The following is a 25874-nucleotide window of genomic DNA, read 5'->3' on the forward strand; positions in this document are numbered from 1 at the left end:
GTGTCCGCTGAGGGTGAGACAAGAAGTGGGGGCTTACTGTGCAGCAAGGGAGACTTGGGTTCGCTATTAAGGCTTTGCGTGCACCTGCAGCCGGTCGCGACGCCAGCGCGGGGAGGGAGCTCGCCCAGCAGCGGGACAAAACTAACGGCAAGTTCCTGCGCTGAAACTTGCTGCGCGCGGGGGTGATTTTTCAGCGCAGGAACTTGTCAGTGGAGCCAGGCCCTAGGATAAAGTGTCTCATGACAGCCGCAGTGACGCACGGGAACAGGGTTCCAAGAGATGCTGTGGAATCTCCGTCGCTGGGCGTTTTTAAGAGCAGGTTGAGCAACCACCTGTGTGAGATGGGCTCGGGTTACTTGGCCCTGCCTTAGCGCAGGGAGCTAGACTTGGTGACGTCCTGTCGTCCCTTCCATCCCTGCATTTCTATGATTCTCTCTTCTCTTGCTCTGATGGAAAAAATATTGCACCTGTTTCTCTGAGAAGGCCTTGCGCCTCCAGGCTTTCAAGCTGGGATTTAAAATTTGACAGGGGAATCAGACTGGAGTCAGGGCTGTGTCTTTTGCAATCTGGCCCAGTTATGAGCCTCTGAAAAATTGCATTTCACACATGCACCTAAATTCTCCAAAGCTCCCATCTGCACGGAACATGTTCCAGCCTCTCACCACTCCTATGAGAGATGGGGCTGCACATGCCCCACCCACACAGAGCAACCCTGAGCATGGCCCAGCCCAAGACTGAAGGAGCTGAGCAGGAGGTAACCTACAATTGCACCTTCTGGATGCCGGATTCCTGGGGTGCCAGGCACTTGCCCTGAGAGCAGCGACACTTTCTCTCCCGTGCTCACACTGCTCTGGTGGCTGGTGCCGATGAAACTATTTCTATTTTTCCCCCCATTTATTATTTTTTAAAACCTGGGAAATTACATGCAAAACAACAACATTAAAAGAATGTTCAGGTTGCGAAGTCAAGCGCTCGGTCATAAGTGAGGAAATGCCAGTACTGCTGGTGACTGTGAAACCTTCATCCAGCCCCCTTGTGTGTACGGATTACAACAGAGTCTTTAATAACATGGTCACAGGCTAGTTTTCCGCTGAGCGTCAGATTAGAGCTCATTTAAACTGCTGTAACCTCCACCCTTCGTCTGAGCTAGCTGGACGCTCCAGCTGAACAGCCCCACCTGCGACAAAGGTGTGTGTGAGCCAACCAGCCATTCTGAGTCTGTCAGCAGAGGGCTCCAGAGTGAAGTATTGTCTTAGAGTAAGGGTGGGTGAGGGAGAAGCCAGCCAGCCAGACAGACAGAGGGTATGTCTACACAGCTGACGTTAAAGTGCTGCCATGGAGCAAGAGCTCTCCCAGCGCTGTAAAGAGCCATCGCCACGAAGGGCGTAGCTCCCAGGACTGGTGCACTGTCTACACGGCCCCTTTCCAGCGCTGAAACCTGCATCGCTCAGGGGGTGTTTTTTCACACCCTTGAGCGAGGAAAGTCTCAGGGCTGTAAGTGGCCGTGTAGACAAGGCCACAGCGTGTCCAAACAGCTGGCAGCACAGCCATGGGAAAAGCCTGCAGAGCGGTTTTGGGGTGCTTGCTGAAGAATGCTTTGGGTGTTGTGAGCAAGAAACCTGTTGCTGGTTCCTTCCACGTTCAGGGAAACCCAATTTTGTCCATTCCTTGTAAATAAACAAGATTGCCCCAAAGATATCATGTTCCACCTTCAATTACTTCTCCCACCTGGAAAAACCCACAGGGCCCCAAACTTTGAGTAGCTGCTCAGATCGGGAGCAGAAAGCTGAGGCAGAAGGTGTGGTATAAACAGAATTTATTGTTGTTATAGTGATCAGTGGAGAGGAGGAAAAGCAGGTTTCAGGGCTGACACACCCCAGGTTGGCTCACATGGATCACTGAGATTGCTGGCACCTGACCTGCCATCTTGGTACTTACTGCAGGTGTATGCCTCTTTAAGAGAACTTTGATCTCTGTGCAGCAATCAACGTGTGCCAGGCAGTCTATGACTGTAATTTTCCAGCCGGTTTCTTACTTTCATTTTTGCAGCAGGTGGAAGCATCAGGAAGCAGGACAGTTTAAAATACCTTAAATGAATCAATAAAGCATGAAGAATCCGGCCTCAAGCCCCTGGGCTCCAGGACTCCCTGAATGGAATGGATGAGACAGCCTCAGCAAGGGAAATGGACAATTGTGAGACCAACTCTTCCTCAAATGGCTGTGGGTAGGAGCGCCCTGCAGAGGCAGAAACAGCTGGAAAAGGTCTCTCCGGGATTCAGCAGGTAGGGGAGCTCCAGGTAAATGGCTCTGGCTGAGATTTCCTTAGAGTACTTAATCTAGATGAGCTGTTACTGCCAAAAGGCCATAGGGGTCAACAGGCACCTCCTTACTCTGAAAATAAACAAGGCTGTGGAAGTGGCCATGCAAATTCAGAGATCCACAGTGCTGGCCTCCCTTCCTCTCATCTGCTTTCTTTAATGTTAGATGCGATGGGCAGGTAATGACCCTATGTCATTTTCCTTAGGTGAGGTTATGATGGCGTGTGCGTGTGTGTGTTTCTCTTCCCTTCCCTTCATTACTAAGGTCCCGAGGCACAAAAGGAGCCAGGCAGCTAAGTCTGGGGTTTAGGCACCAGGCCAAGTTCCCGTTTTAGGCTCCCCAGTGGCGCACAAAATTCCAGCTGAAAATGCAGGGGTCTAAACTCACTCAGCACCTAAGCTTTTGACTATGTTTCTGTCTCTGGGCACGTGCCCTGCTGCCATATTGTAGGCGCCCGGTGCCTATCTCCCGCCTGAGCCCCAGAGCAAGTCACAAACCAGGGGAAGAAAAGGCCTTCAGCACAGGGGAGCGGAGCCTTCCCAAAAATGGGGGGCCAGGAGCTCCTGCTCCCTCCATGGCCCCGCCCCTGCCCTGCCTCTTTCCCTGAAGGCCCCCCCCCACAGCCAAGCTGGAAGCCGGAGCAGGGCTGGGAAGCCACAGACCCCCCGTGTGCCCAGGCTGGGCGGGCCTGAGAACAGCCCCCAGCCCATATCCCCACCCTCCATCCCCCGGGCCAGGGCAGGTGGGGGGTCTGCAGCTCCCCACAGCTGTCTGCACGGCTCTTCCCCCGACCTGGTTCCAGACGGGGACGGGGCCTCAGAGCCACAACTGGGTTATGGTAAGAGCCCCCGGGCAGCTGGTGACTCAGGAGGGTGCTCGAACCATGGGGCTATGCTGATGTGAGGCGTTCCCTGTCTCTCCAGTTAAAGCTGCACTGGGGACACAGGCCTGGACGCTGGTCAGTGCTGTAACCCCCCGGCAAGCGGGTCCTACTCAAGTTTATGTTCCCTCTCTCAGGCTCTGGCCCAGATCACTCTTTGAAGGAGAGGGAGAGAGCACAAGAAAACACACGCATGAGACTGACGCTATCGGAGGGTGGTTAGCGTACCCACCCACAAGGTGGGAGACCAGAGTCCAGTCCCCCTGCTCCAATTCAGCTTTAATTATTTATCCAGAGGGCAACAGCTTCAATAGGACAGACTGACGGGGCCTCGCAACACAGTATCCCATAGCTTAGTGCTCAGAGCACGCTCCTAAAAAGAGCGGATCCCTGTCCAAATCCCTTCTCACCCTCAGGCAGAGGGGGGCTGTCGCCTGGGCCGCTCACATCCCAGGTGAGCGCTCTAACCAGGGGGCTAAAAAGGTGCGAGGGAAGTGTCGCTCCCCCTGGCTTCTTGCAAAACCAGCAGAGGCGGGTATCTCCAAAGAGGGTTCCTGGCTGTGGCTGGCACCTCCCAGTGTCTAGCGTAGGCAGTTCCATGCGTAGTGTGCTGGCTTTTGTGAGTCACATTCCAGGGTTGTGTTTATGCTTCACTTTTATCAGTACAACTTCCGGGTCGGCCAAGAGTTTGAAAAAAACACACCCTGGGCCAACGAAAGTTTTACTGATGAAAAGCGCCTAAATCTTTCTGAATCTAGCCCTAAGTCTAGGAGCAAAGAGGACCAGGGAATTGTAGACTCACGTTTTAATGGTTTCTCTCACCAACTGAACGTCAGATTGTGATGGGGGGTGGGGGGCTATTTGTCAAAGGGGGCCACGCTCATAGATCCAGTGTGGAGGTCGTACACTTCCTCACACACAGGTAGTGGGGATCGAAGGCCGGGAAAGGCTGAGCCTCCCCAAACAGCCTTGCATGGCCCCACTGACGCGCCACCCCCAGGCCTCTTCCTGCTTCCTGGTGCTGTGCTGTGGGGGGCTCTTCCCCCCCATGGCCAGGGCCCCAGGCTGGGGCCAGTGGGGGCCGGCCTGTGCTCTGGTGCTGGTGGGGGGGCATGCTGCCTGCCCTCCCACCCGGCACTCCGGGGCTGAGGGGGTGCTCTGGGGCTAAGGGGAGGTGCCCACCTGGTGCTCCAGGGCTGGAGGAGGGGGACCATGTTGCCTGCCCAACTGCCCGTGCTCTGGGACTGGGGTAGGGGGGCCACGCCACCCACCCCAGCTGCCTGGTGCTCCGGGGCTGCGGGAGCAGGGCTGCGCCACCCGCCTGGCACTCTGGGGCTGGGGGCACTCAGGCAGCCCGGGGGTGGGGGGAGGCGGTGGTGGCCGTGCAGGGTGGGGCTCTGGGCTCTGGTGGGAGGGGAAGAGCCTCAGGCAGAAGGGATGGGCCAGGCCAGGGGCTAGCTTCCCCAAGCCCAGGTTTCACCCGCCGCCCATGCCGTCACACACGTGTCTGGACTCCCTGTGGGATCAAATCATTGCAACAGTGGGGTCTCAGGATCCCTGGCAGGGCTGAGCAAATATCAACCCACAGGCAGGGTAGAACAAGCAGTCTGTAGCCTCCGAGCCTCTTGCCTGTGGCTGACAGTAACAGTTCGGGTTCCTGACCTTCTGGGCCGGGCAGAACAAACAGTAGCCAAACCTAGCGGGAAGTGGGGGAGCGGCAGGGTCACCCGGGCCCATCCAGCTCCACCGGGTTCCGACCCAGGGCCCGATGAAGCCAGGGAATTCCACGTTAAGGGATGAACCATCAGCTCCTACTACGTTCCCTGGGTCACTTCCTACCCCAGGGCGCTTCTCATACACCTCCCGGCTCGCCGCAGCTCAGCATCCCTGTCAACCTCTGCGCTTGCCTGGCTGCTCACAGTGTAGTCCGGGTCTCAGGTTCCCACTGCTTGGGGAGCCTCCGGCCTCTCTGCAGGAGCTTGCAACACACGTCCTTCCTCCTCCTCAGCCGGCCCAGACTGGGCTGGGCCGCCTCCTTTTATCTGTCGCTTCCACTGGGAGCGGGTGCAGCAAGGCTGAGGGGACGTGGCCTTCTGAGGCCTGCAGCGACTGGTCTGTCCCTGGTGGCCTAACGAGGGGCCGGTACACCCCTTCACACAGATCCTGAAAAATACCAGGAACTAAAATCAAAACTTCTCCGTACGGAGGAAGCCATCCAAGAGGTGACTGACCTGGTCCCAAGTCTCCTTGGCCATGCATGCCAGCGCCGCAGCCTTCTCCCTCCAGAGGGTGAATGTAGGAAAAAGACTGCAAAAAGAGACCCACGAGCCCTCCAGTGAGCCCCCAGCCAGCCAGAGGTGATGCCCAGCGTATGCAGTCACTTGGGCACTCCTACACCCGGTACCCGCAGATTGCAGACACACCTAGGAAGCCTAAGGACCCTACAGGCTACGTGTTCCTGGCTGTCAGAGACAGGACCACAGACCATACCGCCTCTGGGAATCTCACTTTAGAATTGTTTAAATGTTGCGGCACTGAGGGGCCACAGAGATGTGGTGACCTTGATCATAATTCAACCCTGACATTGCACCAACCCTGGAGATGTTGGGTGGGTCACTGACATGTAAAATCACTGGGGCCGGGGGCTGATTTGCTCTTAGGGAGCTCCTCAGAGAGCCCTCACCTATGGGCAGCACATGACCTGCCCGTTGCAGGACCCTAGCCCTGGGCCTCTCCCATTCTGCCCAAGTCCCCGCCCCCCTCCCTGCCGGTGCACCCCCACCATAGCCACTGGCCCCCCAGTCCCAGGCCACCCCAGCCACTCCCAGCCCCGGAGCACCACCCTGAGTCCTGGCCATAGGCCGGTGCTTGTACCAGCCCCAGCTGCCCCAAGTCCCAGCCACATGCTGGCTGCCCCTGCCCAAGTCCCAGCGGAAAAGAGGGAACTGGAAGCAGGCAGGTGGGGGCTGGGGGCAGAGCATGGGCTGGGCTGGGCAGGCTGGGCTGTTTGGGGAGGCTGAGCCTCCCTGGCCTGTGATACCTACTGCCCATGCCCTCACCCAAGACAGGTGTGGCTGGGAGATGGCGCTGCTTTCTCCTACAGCAATAAGGGGCCATTCCTACCACGTTCAGAGGCATTGCTTGCACTCACTTGCTCTCCTTAATACCTCCTTTCTTATTTATTCATTTATTTATATTACAGTAACACCTAAATGGCCCAACCAAGATGTGGGCCCCATTGTGCTGTGCCCTGGACACACCACTAGTGAGGAACCATCCTTGCCCTGGAGAGTTTACAGATTTAAAATTTTTATTAAGATGATGTTTTTTAAAAAAGTGAACGGTACAGAATTTAAGCACAGATGTTTCAGGTTATCAGGGAATAACGTACAGATTATCAAGTGGTGCGAAGTTCGGTTTAAGATCGGGTGGCTAAGGAATACATAATTTGCAATATCCCCGATTGGGGGTAAAAGGTTAACGGGTCAAAGGACAGACATTGAGGTATGAGGGTATGTTGTTCATATAATGGCTATGTTCAGGTGTGGAGTACAGTGAGTGAATGCGATGATGAGGATGGATTGACCCTCATTTGGAGAGATTTAACGTTCAGTGAGTTTATGGCTCCAGTTCATATGGTCCAACGGACAAAGTCTCTCGGTCCCTCTCTCATCGTTGATGCACCATGTCGCTCCAGCTCATGCCTCCTGGCACTGTCAGTGGCCGGTGATGTGTTCAGTGCAGATGTCCTATGGCAATCTAAATTACACCAGACATCTCCACAGGTGCAGCCATGGTGTGAGTGTGGTATGGACCGGCTGCTGGCCCAGTGACATCTGACCCTGCTCAGAGCCAGGCAGGCGAGACCTGTGGGGGAAATCCCTTCCCTTCTAGTGCTTGTTACCTCCTCCCCACTGCCCTGTGTCGCTGTCACCGCGTCCCGCTCACTCACCATCTGGTTTGTTATTTCTCCTGTTCCCCAGACCCAGCTACGATGATGGGGAAGGTTCCCTTGTTCTCTCCCGGCTCCACAGTGAGCTCCGCTCTGCCCGGCTACGTCGCTCTCTGCCTCGCTCTACAGGTTCACAGTCTGGTGTCAGGTAGGAGCTCTGGGCTCCTCGCTGGGTTTGCTGATGTTCTGTTGCTGGTCATCACCATCCACCTCGCTTCACTGCCTTGTCTCGTAAACCACGTCTGCTTTTTGCAGCGCCAGCCCTAGACCAAATGGTGCCCTCGGCGAGGAGCGTTTCTTTGTTGCCCCCCCCTTCCATTTGTTAAATTTTTGAATACTTTTCTTTTATTGTATTTGTAGCCCATTTCATGGCTTTGATGCACGATTTGCATGCATGATTTATCCCTGTCATATAAGACAATAAATGTGCATGCTAGGATCTGTACATCTGTATCTATTCATGCCTATATAAGCAAAAAAAAAAAAGTTTCCTCAAAGAAAATTTTTAATTGTAGGAATAACTGGAATGTACTAACATCTATACTTGAAACATTTCACTTCAAACATTCTGTTTTCCCTTTTGTCACTAACAGACACAGGACCCCAAGCCTGGCACCCCCCAAGCCTGGCGCCCACCAATCCTGGCACTCCAGGTGGTTGGCAGGGTCGCCTGCCCCTAAATCCAGCCCTGGTCTTTTGCTCTTTACACAACGACCATAAACCGCAGAGCACAGCTGGGTCCTAGTGATGGTGTTTATCTATACACACGCTGCTGCTCTGACTGGAGGCTTCTAAGACATAGAACATGGTGAGCGCCGTTACTGGGCTCACAAACTATTTAAAGGGACACTACACAATTCCGCTACACTACACCACTGGACCATGTAAGTCACAGATCAGACTCTTCAGCCACAAACAAATCATGACTTCCCAACTCTCCAGTTATGAAATTAAAACCCACAAGTCATTCACACTGCACTAGGCACAGCCGTCTAGGGGTGAGAAGTGAGACCTTCTTCATTCTGTGCCCTCAGTGAAAGTCTTATCGTATCCCATGGCACCCCCGGGGTTGTCCCCACAGCTACACAGACATTTTGATTCCCTCCTGCTGTGATTTCCATTCTGCTAATTTAACCAGCTCTCTTTGTTGCTCTGGATGCTGAGTCTCTGCCCAGAGACCCCCCCTTTCTGTTCAGTTCCACAATGGCTGGTTCTCTGCCCCCTGCACTTTTCTATCTGCCTCCTTCTCCCTCTTCATTATCTGACTTCTGACTTTACCTGCACAGTGGCAATGATCTCTTTTCACATCCTGCTGGCCCTTACACCATCCTTACAGCAGTCAGGGAGGGCACTGCACTGGAGCAGCATGAAAAGTCCTTGGTGTGTCAGAGAACCAGCCCCCCCCTCCCCATTACCCATTATACCCAAGGTGCTTGTGAGAAGTGTTCAGCCCTATTCAGCGATGATAGGGACAGTGTATAACATTCACCTGTGAACTCTGGGTGACAGATATGGCAACCACATGCCATATTTGGGGACTATCAAATTAACATCATGAATATTCTGTCTATTTTGCACCCTCTCCATAGATAGTATCTGTGATGGGTTCGGTCACAGAGACCCCCTTGAGACTGTCACTTGATGCTCTGGGGTACCACAGAGAACAACCCTCCTGCCAGAACGGGTGCCCCTCCACTCTTGTCTTGCTGAGCCAGACACTCCAATTCAGCTCCAGCCCAGACTCAGAGGTTGGGCCACGCCCCTCTGCAGTTCACAGAAACTGAGATTCACTCAGCCGTGGGGCTTTTCAGTTAACAGGGACTTTCCCAGCGCCCAGTGTTCAGCCTTTCTGGGAGCCTGAACCCCAAATAAATCCGTTTTACTCTGTATAAAGCTTATACAGGGTAAACTCATAAAATGTTCGCCCTCTATATCACTGAAAGAGAGACGTGCACAACTGTTTTTCCCCCAGGTAACAATTACTTACACTGGGTTTATTAATAAACAAAAGCGATTTTATTAAGTATAAAAAGTAGGATTTAAGTGGTTTTAAGTAATAACAGACAGAACAAAGTAAATCATAAAGCAAGATAAACCAAAACACGCACGGCTCAGCTTAATACACTAAGAAATCAGTTACAGATGATAACTTCTCACCCTCGATGTTATTTCAAGTAAAATGCTTCCCAGGTCAGTTGCCTTTTCTGACCTGGGTCCAGCCTGTTCTCTCCCACCCCTGTAGTTACAGTTCTTTTGTTTCCAGATGCTTTCAGGTATCTCCTTGGGGTGGGGAGGCCATCTGTTAAGCCAGATGAAGACCCTCATTGTTTACTTCCCCCGCCTTATATAGAATTTCCCTAAGGCGGGGAAACCCTTGTTTGGAATCCCACCCCCACTCTGGAAAAGTACCCGCTTCAAGATGGATTTCAGTATCAGGTGACATGGTCACATGTCTGTGTAAGACTCCAGTCTCCATTCTTCCTAGGTTGCCTGACCCATACACAGGAAGGCTTTAAGGTAAACAAGGCCATTTACAGCCAATTGTCCTGTCAATGGGAGTCACCAAGTCCTGATGCCCCATTGACGGTCCTCAGCTGGTATGACTACACCAGCAATACAGGTTCATACCTCATATTTCTATGAGAACGATACATGCATACAAATAGGGAAATCAAATTCAGCACATTATAACTTTGTCAATGATGTGTTACAAGAGACCTTTTGCATAAAGCACATTCCAGCTATGTCATTTTCAGATTCATAAGCCTATTTTCATAAAGCATACGGAGTGGAACTTCACAGTATCGATCTGTTCTATATGTATCTTTGTGGGCTCCGGATTGTAATCTAGTCCGTGGGGGAGGGTCACCCCATCTCCTGCAGGATATACAAATGATGGGGCGTAATTTCTTGTGGGACAGATAACAGCTCCAGAGAAGTACCACCCCAGGCAGTTAAACTAGTTCACAGCAGGTTCCAGAAACCAAAGAGAATGAAGATTTTTGGTATGAAAAGCTGATGTAAACTAACCAGAAGCCTGGGATCTTGGGCTACAAACAGAGAAACCCTCAGAGAAAGGTTTGACAGAGAGTCTGTCCCCATGTGCCAGATGAGAATCCTTTGCGATAAGTGTAAGATATTTGATTGGTTTGTGGTAACTTTTCTCTCTTGGGCTTTTGTCCATAAATGTTCCCTGCTTTGGAAAACCTGTTTGGTTACTGGTAACCTCTGGCACACACTGTTCATAGCCCTGGGATGGAAAGCAAAGCACAGGTGCTGGACTTTGGTCAGACCTGGTGGGAAAACCACAGTGAATTGCAAGGAAGCTTTGAGCAGGGGGTTGGACTAGATGACCTCCTGAGGTCCCTTCCAATCCTGATATTCTATGATTCTATGATTCTATGAAGCTGCAAGCCTTAAACCCCAGTGGAGAGAGAGGGCCATGGGTCCCTGCCCAGAGAGAGGTGACAGCTGGAGGCCTGAGACCTAAGGGACAATCCTTAAGCAGACCCCAGAGGGAGTCAAAGATGCAGCTACCCCAAGCATGTGACTCTCTGCACTTATAGACATGCCTAGGGCACTGCATGGAGACGGGGTGTTCACTTCTAATGCAGGACGCTCTTTTATTTTGTCTTACTGCTGAATTAATGCCACCCTCAGCCCTCTGTCAATTTAATTTCTATTTTCATTGCATTTTTCTCAGCACAGTTCACAGTAACTGGACCTGCCCATCCAATCACCGCTTCCTTAGGTGGGGAGGCCTTCCTGCCCTGCCACCTTTCCCCCAGGATGGATGCTCAGAGCATGGAGGTGAGATGGTTCAGGTCCCAGTACTCTGCAGTTGTGCATCTGTACCACGATGGGCAGGATCAGTATGGTGAGCAGATGCCAGAATATCAAGGAAGGACTGAGCTCTTAAAAGACCACATCACCGATGGGAGTGTTTCCCTGAGAATACGCGATATCCAACCCTCCGACGATGGACAGTACAAGTGTTTTTTTCAGTCTAGAGTGGCTTATGAAGAAGCTTTGTTGGAACTACAGGTGGCAGGTCAGTAACTTGTTGTGATACTTGGATGTCTTCAGTAGGGTAATGAGTGGATCAAAGATTCATTGTGAGATGACACCTGATTGATCTCATTACAGTGGGGCAGCAGCTCTGCTCTGGTGAAGGTTTATTCTAGTTGACTGTTTTTTCTAAGGGCTCTGAAATCCACACAAGTACTCAGATTGTCTCGAAGAGTGTTGTGGCTCTTGGGAGTCTGGGGTAGCATTAATGGGTTACATTTACAGGGTTAATCAAATACACAAACACGCCTAAAAAGTTGGATGATATGAATATGTTGTGTTTATTACAACTCTCTTGTGCACCCCTGGGGCCAAACAATAGCTGATCCTCCTCACGCTAATGTCTGGCCTCCTGTCTGGCACCCACAGGGTAACCGTGGTTGATATTCAGGGTCCTGTAGCCCACCGCCTGCCACTGGGGCTTGGCTGCCCCTGGGTGCACCCACTAATTTTTCTCCTGGGGGGCTCCAGCCCCGCAGCACCCACGGAGTCGGCGCCTCCACCCCTGTCCTCTCCCTCTCTCCACCCTGCTCCCTCTGGAACACCCAGCCCTTCCTCTGCCTGAGGCAGGTGTTAAAGGGGCTTCTCTAAGCCCAAGGGGATTACAAATATGTTTCTAAAATTACCTTTGCAAGTGAAAGTAGTGGAAGAGTTTAGCCTCCCTGCCCATCAGTTAAACTGTGCACAGCTGCTTCCAGTGGTTCTTATTCAACCCTTCACACCTGCCGCGAAGTGTCTGTGGCGAGAGGCACGGTCTGTGTTCATCAACGGGAAAGCCAGTCCCTTGCCCCTGCTCAGGAGCTGGCAGGATTATGGGGCCGCTCACCCAGCATCACTGGAGAATGTGAAGCAGGTGCACATATGCTAGACCAGCAATAAGTGAGAGGCAGGGTTACCTGGTGGATAGAGCCGTCGACTGAGCGTCAAGGGACAGGGTTCCAGTCTTGCCTTTGCTACTGAGCTGTGCAAGAATTTGGGCACGTCTCTGTGCCTCTGTTTCCTCGCTCGCCCTTTCTCCATCATGCCTGTTGAGACTGTAAACTCTTCAGCGCAGACTGTCTCCTACGATGTGTGCACCATGCCCAGCCCGCTGGGGACCCAGTCTCAGCTGGGACCTCTAATTGCTTCTGTAAGACAAACAAGACATGTGGGACCAGTGTGAATGGCACTGGAGGTGGCTCTTGTCAGCAGGGTTCGGTCACTGAGGCACTCCCCTGGGCAGTTGCCCGGCTCCCACCCGGCCAAGGCATGGGGAGGCTGGGACTTTGCAGCTGGCCGGTGAGTTCCTGACTCACCTTCCTCAGGGTGGGCTATTGCTTAAGGGCTGCAGGTCGGAGAGGGGTTTTTCGGAGTGGCCACCGGAGTGGCTGCACACACTTAGGCCACCAAAAACATTATTGTGAGAACCCCTGCTAGCCCGTGCTTTTCTGGTGAAGACTCCCGAGCGGAAATGGTACCAGACACCCATCCCTTCTTTGTCTCTCCTGGGCGGGTGTTTTCCCTCTCTAGGATGGTCTGTATGCAATTTCCAAGCAACCTAAGGGCCTCTCTGCCCACAGACTGACCCCGCAATCAAGAAATCCATTTGAATTCACAAGACACGTGCTTCAAATTAAGATCATTTTATTTCAGTTTAGCTCATCAGTAATAAAAAATCCCCAGTGTGACCTTATCTAGTGTTTGCGACAGCCCCCATCTCTCCCCCGACCCAGCCCTGCCCCTTCCACCCGAGGCCTCATCCCCTCAGTGTCCAATGGAGCCCAGCTCACATTGTGGGCATGGCCCCTGCCCTGTGCCCCCAGCCCCCTTCCATTGTAGCCACTGGTCCCTGCCCCAGGTTTGCGCCCGTCCTCCCCCCCGGCCCCGAGAACCAGGAGGCCAGGCAGTGCAGCTCCAGCCTTTCCAAGCTGGAGTGCCAATGTAATGGCAAAAACAGCAGCCAGCAAATTTTCCTACCCCTGGTGCTCCGGGGCTGGGAGGGCTGGAGTAGGAAAATTTTCTGGCTGTTGTTTTTGCCATTACACTGGGCAGTGTGGCCACAGCCCTCCTGGCCCCAAAGCACCAGGCTGTCGACCAGTACATTGGGAGGGACGAAGGGACCAGCCCTCCCGGCCACGGAGCACCACGCGGCCCTGGAGTGTGGGGAGGCCAGACAGCGTGGCCGCAGCCCTCCTGGCCCCAAAGCACTGGGCTGTTGGGCAGCAAGGCCCCTGCCTTCCCGGCCCCGGTGTGCCAGGACTCCGAAGCCGGGCAGAGCAGCCCCAGCCCCCCTGGCCCCAGAGCATCAGGAGGCTGGCAGCCCCGGAAGAGCCGGACACCTGTAGAGTGAGAAGCAGGACGGAGAGAAGGGGCGGAGTGTGGATGGGCCACATCCTGGCTGTTTGGGAAGGCTCAGCTTTCCCTGCCGCCCATGGTTTGTGTTTCTGTTTTGGTGAGTGTATTTCCTGGCTCTGAGAGGTATCAGTTTTCTGCTACCCATTTCAGCATTCTGGAAGGATACAAGGCCCTGCCAAGGCAACCTGAATTCCCCTATAATAAAGTTTTTTATTAGTGAATTATTTAAGGCTTGTTTACACATACACATACACTGGTTTCAATGAACTAGTGAAGAGTTTTTCAAACGGGGTCCGTGGACCCCCAGGTACTCCAGGGAGTGCACTGACCCCGCTGATCAACTCCTTCCCCTTCCTCCCTCAACACCGCCTCCTCCCTCCCAGTGCTTCCTGTGTGCTGGGGAACAGCTGTTCAGCGGTGTGCAGCAGGGGCTGGGAGGGAGGGGAAGGAGCAGAGATGGGGTGTGCTCAGGGGAGGGGATAGAAAGAGGTGGGGAAGAGGAGGGGCAGGGGTGGAGCAGGGGCAGGAAGAGGTGGGGCGAGGATGGGGTCTTGGGGGAAGGGGTGGAGTGAGAGCAGGGCCTGGTGCTGAGTGGGTTGGGCGAGGGGGTTTGCTGAAAATTTGAAATCAAAATGGGGGTCCTTAGGTTGCTAAAATTTGAGAACTGCTGAACTAGTGGAAACATCCAGGTGGAACCTCTGAAACGAGTTTGGAAATGGCTTATATTGATTTCGTTTTAGTCTTGATTTAAGGGATTTGCACTTGATTAACTAAACCAGGTTAACTAAACTGGAGAAAGTTTGTGCATAGAACAGCACTGACATTAACATTAATTCTACTCTATATCAAATAGGAATCTGGCCAAATTAGGTGACCAGCTGCACTCGTGGACTCACATTCAATTATTAGTTTGATAGGAAATGGCTTTTGATAACAGTGTAATAAAGCTTTTGGCTCATTACTGGGTTATCACAAATTTATTTATTTCTTCTGTAGGTTTGGGCTCCGATCCTGACATCTCTGTAGAGGGACATCAGGATGGAGGGATCCAGGTGGTGTGTCGATCATCTGGATGGTACCCAGAGCCTGAGGCTCAGTGGAGAGATCTCCAGGGGAAGCTCTTTCCATCAGCCTCTGAAAAAATATCCCAAGAGGCCGGTGGCCTGTTTCAGACAGAGATTGCCATTGTTCTAACAGAAGAGTCCAACCATAAAGTGTCCTGCTGTGTCAGGAACCCCCGACTCGACCAGGAGAGAGAGTCAGCGATTTCCATAGCAGGTCAGTGCCCGTCCGTGCCGCACATGGATGGACTGAGATGCCACAGACATGGGCAGAAAGTATTTATCATTGTGTCTCCTATTTATTGGCCTGGATCTTCAACATGTTGAGCACTTCTTGGAAACTTGTGAATAAGCTTAGTTCTCTTTGGATATGTCTACACGGCAATTCAAAACCCATGGCTGGCCCATGCCAGCTGACTCAGGCTTGTGGAGCTTGGGCTAAGGGGCTGTTAAATTGCAGTGTAGACATTTGGGCTTGGGCTAGAGACTGAGCTCTAGGGCCCTGCAAGGTGGAAGTGGTGCCTGCTGCCTTAGGGAGCAGCCCCTCTCTGTTTTGGGTTCTTGGGTGTTAAGATTCTGGATTCTAAAAACCAAAACATTGTGTTACGCTGCAAGCTTCAAGCAAGAGTATTTAGGTTTGTATGTGACTTCTCTCTCTGTGCTGGAACATCACAGTTCTCAAGGGGGTGATGAAGAGAATTCTTATTTAAAAACAAAAAGTCTCCAGAACCGAGCTTGGCAGTTACAGCCTAACTTCAGTACCAGACAAATTGGTTGATACTATAGTAAAGAACAGAATTACCAGACACATAGGTGAACATGATTTGTCGGGGGAAAAGTCAACGTGGCATTTGTAGAAGGAAATCATGCTTCATTAGTCTATTAGAATTTTTTGAAGGGGGTCAACAAACATGTGGAGAAGGGTGATCCAGTACATGCAGGGTACCTTGACTTTCAGAAAGCCTTTGGCAAGGCCCCTCACCAAAGGCTCTTAAGCAGAGTAAGCTGTTATGGAATAAGAGGGAAGGTGCTTTCATGGATCAGTACCTGCTTAAAAGACAGGACACAAAGTGTAGGAATAGATGGTCAGTTTTCAGAAAGAAGAGAGGTAAATCGTGATGTCCTTCAGGAATCTGTACTGGGACCAGTGTTGTTCAACATACTTATAAAAGGTCTGAAAAAGAGGTAAACAATGAGATGGTAAAACTTGCAGATGATACAAAATTACTCAAGATAGTTAAGTCCAAAACAGACTATGAAGAATTATGAAGGGATCTCAAAAAACTGGGGAACAAAGTGGCAGATGAAATTCAATGTGGATAAATGCAAAGTGATGCACATTGATAAACATAATCCCAACTAGACATATACAATGATCAGGTCTTACTTACCTGTTTCTACTCAAGAAAGAGATCTTGGAGTCATTGCGGATAGTTCTCTGAAAACATCCACTCAATGTGCAGTGGTATTAATAAAAGCTAACAGAATGTTAGGAACTATTAGAAAGGGGATAGATCATAAAACAGTAAATATCATAATAAATATATATAAACCCATGGTACGCCCACATCTTGAATACTGTAGGCAGTTCTGGTTGCCCCATCTCAAAAAAGCTATATTAGAAATGGAAAGGTGCAGAGAATGGCAACAAAAATGTTTAAGGGCCTGGAACAGCTTCACTCTGAGGAGAAATTAAAATGACTGGGACTTTTCAGCTTGGGAAAGAGACAGCTAAGGGAGGATAGGGCAGAGGTCTATAAAATTGTGACGGGTGTGGAGAAAGTGAACAAGGAAGTGTTACTTACCCCTTCACATAATACAAGAACCAAGGAATGAAACAAATAGGCAGCAGGTTTAAAGCAAACAAAAAGAAATATTTCTTCACACAACGCACAGTCAACCTGTGGAGCTCATTGCCATCTAGTGAAGGCCAAAAGTATAACTGGGTTCAGAAAAGAAGCAGGTGTGTTCATGGAGGACGGGTCCACCAATGGCTATTAGCCAAGATGGGCAGGGATGTGGCCCCATGCTCTGGGTGTCCTTAAACCTCTGACTGCCAGAAGCTGGGTGTGGGTGACAGGGGATGGATCACGTGATTATTGCCCTGTTCTGTTCATACCCTCTGCAGCATCTGGCTTTGGCCACTGTCAGAAGACAGGATACTGGGCTACATGGAACATTTGTTTGACCCAGTCTGGCTGTTCTAATATTCTTGTGTACATATTTGTTCCCAAGTCAATAACACTTTCTCTTGCAGAGCTGTTTTTCCCGAGAGTCGATGCCTGGACTGTGGTTCTGGGGGTGATCCTGGCTCTCCTGGTGGTTCTCATTGCCCTGGCCGGGTACTGCTTCTGGAGGCAACACAGAGAGAAAGGTAAAGTGACAAGAGGGGAGAAAATAAATAAATGAATTTATTTATAGTATATCAGAACCCCGCAGAAGGGGAAATTGATTTTATGTGCTTTGGCCTGTGAAAAACCATAGGGAGCCCCAGGATAGAAATGACGGTGTTGTGCATGCAAGTCACCGTATGCTAGAAGACGGTGCTCTGGAGATGACATCACTGCAACACCCCTGTGGACTAGCCCTGACTTACCTCAGGGGCTGCTTTGGCACCAGAGCAGCCCAGGATCCGGCGGATGCCAGGAATGTTAAAAGTCACAGTGACGTTGCAGGCTGTATGATTTTATGAAAATATGCTAATGAGTATGAATATAACGTAACTGAAATATGCCTCATGCAAAAGGTCTCTTGTAAGGTATCATTCCAAAGCTTATAATCTACTGAGTGTGGTCATCCTATTTGTATAAATGTATCACTCTTGTATCTGAAACTAGAAATATGAAATATAACTCTGAGGGCCGATTGTAATTATGCAAAGTGTGGGCCATTAATGGTGGTTTGGAATCTTGATGGCTCCCATCAACCAGGACAATTGACGGTGGATGGCTGTTTGCAGGCAGGCCTTCCTGTGAGCCAGGCTGGGAGCAATGAAGGCTTGGGGGGGTCTCACAGTGACATGTGACCATGTCACCTGGTACTGGACTCCATCTTAAACTTGGTGCTTTTCCATTTAGAAGTGGGGGTGGGGACCCAGAGAGACAAAAGATTCCCACCTTATGCCAACGCCATATAAGGGGGTAGAACAGAACACAGGGGGCGGCCATCATGAGAAATCCCCTAGCTACCACCTGAGCTGGAACAAGGGCTGAACCAGGGGAAAGGATTGTGCCCAGACTGGGAAGGCGGCCAGTCTGTGAAATAAACTTATTGAAACATCTCGGAGGGTGAGATTTTATCTGTATTCAGTTTTATTACTGTACTAGGCTTAGATTTGCATGTTTTATTTTATTTTGCTTGGTAATTCACTTTTTTCTGTCTGTTATTACTTGGAACCACTTAAATCCTATTTTCTATATTTAATAAAATCACTTTTTACTTATTAATTAACCCAGAGTATTTATTAATACCTGGGGGGGGGGGCAAACAGCTGTGCATATCTCTCTATCCGTGCTATAGAGGGCGAACAATTTATGAGTTTACCCTGTGTAAGCTTTATACAGGGTAAACTGGATTTATTTGGGGTTTGGACCCCATTGGGAGTTGGGCATCTGAGTGTTAAAGACAGGAAGACTTCCTAAGTTGCTTTCAGATAAGCCTGCAGCTTTGGGGCATGTGGCTCAGACCCTGGGTCTGTGTTGGAGCAGACTGGCGTGTCTGGCTCCACAGGACAGGGTGCTGGAGTCCCAAGCTGGCAGGGTAAGCAGGGGCAGACATATTCTTGGCACATCAGTTGGCAGCCCCAGGGGGTTTCTGTGATACAACCCGTCACGGTCACCTTAGCTCTTCCGCGCACCGATGCTGCAGGTTCTGAGCACAGAATCTCACGGTGAAAATTTAGATCATGGAGCAAAATTATGTGGCTTTTTTTCAACTAGAAGGTTGCATACTTCATTGCTTACGTAGGCTGAGCCCCTCACTCCGCACTCTGGTCAGAACCCTGTAGATTTTGCCGAAAATCAGATTCCTGAAATTCCTCTCTAGTGGCTACTTGCAGCTGGTTTGCAAACTTAGGCATCACTGTCCAATTTATGAAGTCATAACTGGACAGCAATGCCTGCTGGCATACAATTCCCATGTGCAGGGAGGAGCAAGTGTCAATCTTCCTGCCCATTTAATCCATCCTTTTGGAGAATTTGTCCTTCAGAATGGACCTAAACCTGCCCTGCTGGGCTCTATCATTCACAGCAGTCATGACGAGGGAGTTTATGCCAAGTGAGAGAAGAAGCCCTTTCTGTGCACTTTCATAGAATCATAGAACTGGAGGGGACCTCGAGAGGTCATCAAGTCCAGTCCCTGCACTCATGGCAGGACCAGCACCATCTAGAACATCCCTGACCGGTGTTTGTCTAACCTGCTCTTAAAAATCTCCAGTGATGGAGACTCCACAACCTCCCGAGGCAATTTATTCCCGTGCTCAACCACCCTGGCAGGTAGGAAGTTCTTCCTAATGTCCAACCTAGACCTCCCTGGCTGCTATTTAAGTCCATTGATTCTTGTCCTATCATCAGAGGTTAAGGAGACCAATTTTTCTCTCTCCTGCTTGTAACAACCTTTTAGGCATTTGAAAACTGTTATCATGTCCCCTCTCAGTCTTCTCTTTTCCAGACTAAACAAACTCAGTTCTTTCAATCTTCCCTCATAGGTCATGTTTTCCAGACCCCTAATCATCCTTGTTGCTCTTCTCTGAACTCTCTCCAATTTGTTCACATCTTTCCTGAAATGTGGCGCCCAGAGCTGGGCACAATACTCCAGTTAAGGCCGAATCAATGCAGTGTGGTGGGCAGCATGGAAGTCAGCAGGCTCCAGAAACCTTTGCAGACTACAGTAGTGCATCATTGATCGGGAGGGCTACGCTACCAGGAGCAGATGGCTGCAGGGCATCCGCTAACTGATGAACATTCATCGAAGGAACTCTGCCTGAATCTCTGGTGAAGCAGGGGACAAGAGGTCCTGATAGGCCTCGAAATACTCCATGGGTAAAGCTCACCAGTGCTGGAACCTGTGGCGGGCCTATATTTCCTACTGCTGATCTGACCAGCAATGTCACCTTTGCTTGAGCTAAGCAGTATGGCCTCCATCACCCAGGAAGGTCCCACAGATTCCGTGGAGGCCTCTGGTAAGGATAAGGCATTGTGGCCAGAGACCCCCATCTCGACCATGAGAGAAGCACCAGCCCTGATGCCTATAATGCTCCATAAACAGTCCCCGATGCTGGTTTGGCGGTGGAGACCAGGAGAAGGAAGATCCCAACCTTGAAACTGAGAAGCCTTGGGATTCCAGGAATAAAGTCAGAGCCAGACCAGAGGGCGCAAGTAACTGGCCTGACTCATCTGTTACCCATAACAAGGCAGGGACCAGTGCTGATAGTGGAAGCAGCTCCGCCTGCACTGCGTATGCCAAGGCTGGAGGCAGTATCAGTCCCAAAGTCATCAGTTGTACTGGACTGGTTGACAGTGCCGAAGTCAAGGACGGTGAACGCTGTTGAGATCTCCCACACCAACCTCGATACTGTCCCTGATTCAACAGCCTGTTCAGCCAATGGGGCTATAGATGGCATAGCCCTGGACCAAAGGAGAGGTTGGGGTGAAAGGCAAAGGAGGTCGGTAGCTGCCTGGAATGCCACGGACATGGAGACAGTCAGTGCCACCGTCATCCTCTTTGGTACCAGACTCCACAGATGCCCTGGGGCCGGAACCAGAGCCCATAATACCAGGTCTCTCATCTCTCCGCATGGTACCAGGGAAAGGTTAGAGGCACCCATGCCATATCGCACACGAGCACCAGCCCTGTGCAAAGTGAAAGAGTCTCCTGGATTCTCAGTTGGTCTTATGAGATCCTTTCCTTGGTGCATGCAATGGGGAACAGCTCCCCCGTTTCGTGAGAGAGGCACCTGCTCTGGACTGCGAAGCAACAGTGCTCTCAGAGCCCGAGGGCCACTTCCAATCAGACAAGGACCTCAAAACGAAAGCAGGTCACATAGCCTGTTCAAGCAGGTGCTGCTTTAGGCAAAGGTCTCGAGCCACTTGAGTCCATTTCATGACTGAGCAACGCTTCTTTAACATGGGCCTCACACAGGCACGGCAAGCACCATGTGTGAGGATCACTGCTGGGAACAAGAACGACAATGTTTGTCCCTGATGAGGGCATCACCGAGGAAAAACTTAACTAATACCACCATAGACGCTGACTTCCCCGTTTCCCCTGTGTGCTCGAGCCCCCTCTACTCCCGGCCCTGACTCCACTCCACCCCTTCCATATGACCCTGCCCCACCCCATCTCTTCCCACCCTAGCCCCACCCCCATTCCAACCCCTTACCCCAAGGCCCCACCCCAACTCTGCCTCCTCCCTCCCCTATTCCAACCGCTTCCCCAAGGCTCACTGAGCTGTCATTCTCAGGACAAGTCCTACCAAAATTTGAAAAGCTGGTTACAACATTCCGATTCTCCAGAAGAGTAGCTGATTTTAATGAGATGCATATTATTGTTAACAGCTCAGCCATATCGTTCTTAGGTCATTTCACAACTCTTGGGCATTTGCAACCTGGCAAGGATCTCCTCTGGTCTTGGTGACGTCAAGCTCTTTCATAATCAGTCTGTTCTATTATCTCTGCTTCACACCTCAATCCCTGATGTTTATTTCTTGAACAGAGCAGCTCCAGGGCTGGTCTCTTCCCACCACACTCAGTATGGTAAAAACTGTTGCAAAGAAATCAGTCTCTCGGCATTGTCATTACCCTCCTCAATTGTTCCCTTTATTTGTTTTATATTTTTTGCTATTCCCTCTTCTAATTCCATTTTAAACCCCTAATTCCTATAATTCGCTTCGCCCAATGTACTTAATGTGGCTTTCTACTGGCTTCACAGGGTTAATACTTTTCATTTGCTGAAGGATCCCTCTTTAGCTCTAACAACCTCTTGCTCCTGACCAGGTGGCCAGATGAGGTTACTGTACTGTATTTCTTCCTTTCCTTTTCCTTTGCTGCCCGGGAGGCTTCCTTGCTTTAAGGTCTTTTTCACTCACTTCCCTTCTGCAAGGTAATGTGACACTGACTCATTTCTCTCTGTTTTATTTTCAGACAAACTCCAGGCTGAGCTCAGTAAGTTCCATTCCCCCCAGTACGACCCTTGTGTGACATTGTCTCCTGCTCAGTGTGTCTGTGTCCAGGGGCGTTCTTACCCCTCTGTCTGTGTTTGGTTGCAGAGTGGAGAAGCGCCCGGCTCTACACAGGTACTGTACATACCGCTGGCATTGTATCCATGGTGAGACCCACCTTCCCCTGGGAGCTCTCTGCTCCTTTCCCTGCACAGAGCATTTCCCTGTGACATTCAGTTGGCTGGAAATAGCAATGTCACTGGGGGCAGACGAAACGCAGATTTATTGCTGAGCACAGGGACACACTCCCTTTGGGAAAGGGCTGATTAGTGATGAAATATGTCCCTTAGTGTCCCCTTCCCAGGGCCGTACCTGGGTTCTGCAGGATGGGCATTCTTATCTGCCCATCACTGGCACTGAACGGCTCAGCTCTCTTCCCAACGGCAGGATTTCCATGCTCAGACCGAGCTCTACCCACAGTGTTCTTCTCATGTAACAGGAGCAGACAAGAGCTGTTCAGTGTCCCCCTGGCTCTGGGGTGAGGCAGGCCCTGTCCCCACTGCAAGGTCAGACAGGTTTTTACAACCAGCTTGTGACACTCCCCGACCCAGTTGCCACAAATTGTGCCCATACGGCAGCTTTTCTGCCTCACACCTGTGGCTGTGTGTGCGTGTTTTCAGCTGGCTCGCAGCCTGACCGTGTGTGTACTCGAGCAGGCTGGGAGAGTCTGGCAGCTCCAGCAGGGATGAGAGTCCAGGGGATGTGCACGCACGTTGTAGCCCCGGGAGCCCCGGGCTCCTCGCACGCCAGGGTATCCTAATGCACTGAGCCGGGGGCGGGGCAGGGCTGGATGAACTAAACTGATGGGAAAAGCTCCTTCCTCTCAGTTTCGAGCATCTTCGTGAAAGCGCTACGGCGGCGCAGCTGCATCGGTGCAGGACCTGCCCTTAGACTGTGAGTCACAAAAGCCAAGACATGAGGTGAGGAGATGCCTACGCTAGACAATAGGAGATGCGGATGAAAGTGGTGTGTGCTAAGCCCTGCCTCTCTCGTGGAGACGGGCACCTATCTCTGCTCAGTGATCCACAAAGGGATCCCCTTTCTTGGAGTCAGGCTGCTTAGCACGTACGGCAGATCTTGTGGGAATGAATTGGACGCCTTCCTCATGCCACACAAACCGGCCAGGGGTGGAGGAGCTGGCAATGACTTGTAGCCCCGTGGTTAAAGCCATCACCTGGGAGACCCTGCTTCAATTCCCCCTTCTGCCCAAGGCAGGGAAGGATTTGAACAGGGGCCTTCTAGCTCTCCGGGGAGGGCCCTAACTCCTGGGGTATAAGTTAGTCTGTTCTGAGACCTCCTCTCTCTGGAAGCTGTTCCACAACGGACTGAATAATTAAAGATCATTGGGCACAGGTGCCGACTTTCTTCTTTCTGGGTGGGTGCTCCACCCCCACCCCAAGGCCCTGCCCACACTCTGCCCCTTCCCCCAAGGCCCTGCCCTTGCTCCATCTCTTCCTGCCCCCGCTCTGCCCCACACCAGCACCTCCCGCCCACTGCCAAACAGCTGGGCCCACCAAACAGCTGATTGGAGGGTGGCTGATGGGCACCCACTGTTTTGTTTCTGAGGGTGCTCTAGCCCCGGAGCACCCACGGAGTCGGCACCTGTGATTGGGTCAGAGAGAGTAAGTATGCGGCTGACTCTACAGCTGGGGGGTTAGAGCACCCCCCCGGCGAGGGGGGAAGCCAGGGTCCCATCCCTGCACCAATGGACCTTTATTTATCCACCATGGAAAATCCTCAGCAGGGGAGAGTGCGGGAGCCCCCCACCTCAGCCTTGCCTAGTGGTCAAAGCGCTCTCCTGAGTCTGGCAGAGCCCTGTTTCAGTTTAAGCTCCCCCTCTGCCCGAGGGGAGCAGGGACTGGGAGTCCCCCCCATCCTAGGGGAATGCTCTAGCCACTGGGTTAAAATGTATGAGGGAAGCCCTCCCCAACCAGCTGCTGCTTGGCCTCGCCTGAGGGACCCGGTCTGAGAGAGTGCCCCTGAGCTCGCCTACCAAACTAGGCTGGGATGGCTGGACCCCGATCTTCCCCCAGTCTGTGGATCACGCTGGGGCTCAGGCAGGGGAATAGGCATCCACGTGCCTGGAGGGAGGCAGCCATGGTCATGGCTGGAGGGAGAAACACGGGCACCGAGGGAACTTTTACTGCACAAACTTCGACTGTGAGTGAGTTTTGGCAGCTACGGGGTCAGCAGGAGGTTTGTGCCTCACCGTGGAGCTGAAACCAGGGACTTAGGCCCCGAGCTCCTTTTGTGCCGCCCTAGGTGACTCCGGATCCCGTGGACTGTCCTGTTGACAGTCCCTGGGATCTGTGCCCTCAGTCATTCAGATCCAGGTGAAGATCCCCCTCTGCCCGTGTAGCAACCAGCACATCGGGGAACCGGCTTGAGTGGCCTCAGAGCCCCACAGCAGCTCCCACAGTACCTGCCCCTCCCGTTCCTTTGCTGCCCCCCAATGTCTGCCTCCTGCCCCAGCCCTGAGCACCTTCCTCTGCCCCCTGGCGCCTGCCGTCATGAGCAGTGGGCGAAGCTTCCCTTGGGGGAGGCTAGCCCCCCGTCTCACCTCTTCCACCCGCTGCCCTGCCCACACTCCACCCCCACTGGGCCCCAGGCCTCTCCCCCCACCTCCCTCCCCCACTTGGCCATCACTTGATGCATCCCACCTCACCCCCTGCCCCCGTGAGACCCCCGCCCACCGCTCACCGCGCCTCGTCCTCGGGATGGCGAGCGGTGGGCTGGGGGGTGAGGAGGGACGCAGTGAGGGGCAGGCGGGGGGGCTCATGGGGGGGGAGAGGAGGGAGGTGGTGGGCAGCAGGGACCTCGGGAGCGGAAGGGAGGGGAAGGGGGGGGCTCCCTCACCTGGTGGCAACGGCTGTGCCAGGGGTGTTCTCCACCGCCCAGCCTGCCCTTCCCCCTCCCCTCACCCTTCCCCCTCCGCCCCCCGCCACTCCTCTGCCCCCATTACTTCCCTCCTCCCAGCCCCATGGCACCTGCCCCTCCTCTCTGCTCCCCTCGTGCAACCCACCCTCAGCCCCCTCAACACACCCTCCCCCCGTCTCCCCTCCGTTCCTGTCTCCCCTCCCCCCATGTCCTTCCCCTCTACCCGACCCCCTGGTACCTGCCCCTCCCCTCCCCCTTTGGTGCCCAGCCCTCCCCTTCCCCATCCCCCTGGCGCCCACTCCTCCCTTCACCCTCTGCACCCTGGTACGTGCCCTCCCTGGTGCCTGCTCCATCCCTGGCCCCCACCCTTTCGTCCCCCTCTGATTCCCTGGTGTCTGCCTAGAGATCTCCCCCTTCCTTCCCTTCCACTCCTGCTCCCCACTCCCCTCCCCCTGCCCTGTCCCCCCGGCATTAGCTGAGCTCCTGACTCCCCTTAAGGGTGAGGAACCCCATATCACAGTGATTAATGGGCATGTGGGTGAATTGCCCTTTGATTCCAGTGACCAGCCCCTGCCCCCAGCACTGACTCTGATTCTCTCCCCAGTGGACGTGACTCTGGATCCAAACACGGCTCATCCCAACCTCATCCTGTCTGAGGATCAGAAAACTGTGACATACGATGATAGACGACAGGATCGACCTGACAATCCTGAGAGATTCAATACTTATCCGATTGTCCTGGGCACAAATGGATTCACAGGCGGGAGGTTTTACTGGGAGGTGGAGGTGGGAGACAAAATAAATTGGACTGTGGGGGTTTGTAGGGAATCTGTGATCAGGACAGGGAAGGTCAGACTCACTCCTGGGAATGGATACTGGGCTGTGTGGCTGAGGGATGGGAAATACGAGGCCTGCACCTCCCCCCCCAAGATCCCCCTCCCCACAGGCATCAGGCCCAGCCGGGTGGGGATTTTCCTGGACTATGAAGCAGGCGAGGTCTCATTTTACAGTGTGACTGACAGGTCCCATCTCTTCACTTTCACTGACACCTTCTCCGGGACGCTCCGTCCTTATTTTTATGTTGGTTACAAAGAGGAGGGTAAAAACACTGCTCCCCTAATAATCTGTCCTGTCCCAGCTCAGGCCAAAGGGAATCTTTGTCCCTGA

The 25874-nt window shown here is 52.4% G+C and overlaps 1 protein-coding gene across 1 annotated transcript; it reads left to right on the forward strand.

The window, feature by feature from the left end:
- Positions 1-2004: 2004 nt before the first annotated feature.
- LOC144272096 (butyrophilin subfamily 1 member A1-like) lies at positions 2005-25874 on the forward strand. The gene is made up of 8 exons (XM_077829932.1): positions 2005-2297; positions 7183-7299; positions 10855-11202; positions 14550-14831; positions 16872-16988; positions 21754-21774; positions 21879-21905; positions 25312-25874. The coding sequence occupies exons 2-8, from the start codon at positions 7194-7196 to the stop codon at positions 25872-25874; spliced, it is 1464 nt and encodes a 487-aa protein (XP_077686058.1). The 5' UTR covers positions 2005-2297; positions 7183-7193.

This window comes from Eretmochelys imbricata, chromosome 11, assembly GCF_965152235.1.
Source record: "Eretmochelys imbricata isolate rEreImb1 chromosome 11, rEreImb1.hap1, whole genome shotgun sequence".
Taxonomy (NCBI): Eukaryota; Metazoa; Chordata; order Testudines; family Cheloniidae; genus Eretmochelys; species Eretmochelys imbricata.

What these genes read in the sequence shown, in the direction of transcription:
- LOC144272096 (XM_077829932.1), top strand. Translation starts at nt 7,194, where the DNA reads ATGATGGGGAAGGTTCCCTTGTTCTCTCCCGGCTCCACAGTGAGCTCC. An exon ending in GTTGGAACTACAGGTGGCAG is followed by an intron (nt 11,203 to 14,549) that starts GTCAGTAACTTG and finishes TTTCTTCTGTAG; the next exon opens with GTTTGGGCTCCGATCCTGAC. An exon ending in GTCAGCGATTTCCATAGCAG is followed by an intron (nt 14,832 to 16,871) that starts GTCAGTGCCCGT and finishes TTTCTCTTGCAG; the next exon opens with AGCTGTTTTTCCCGAGAGTC.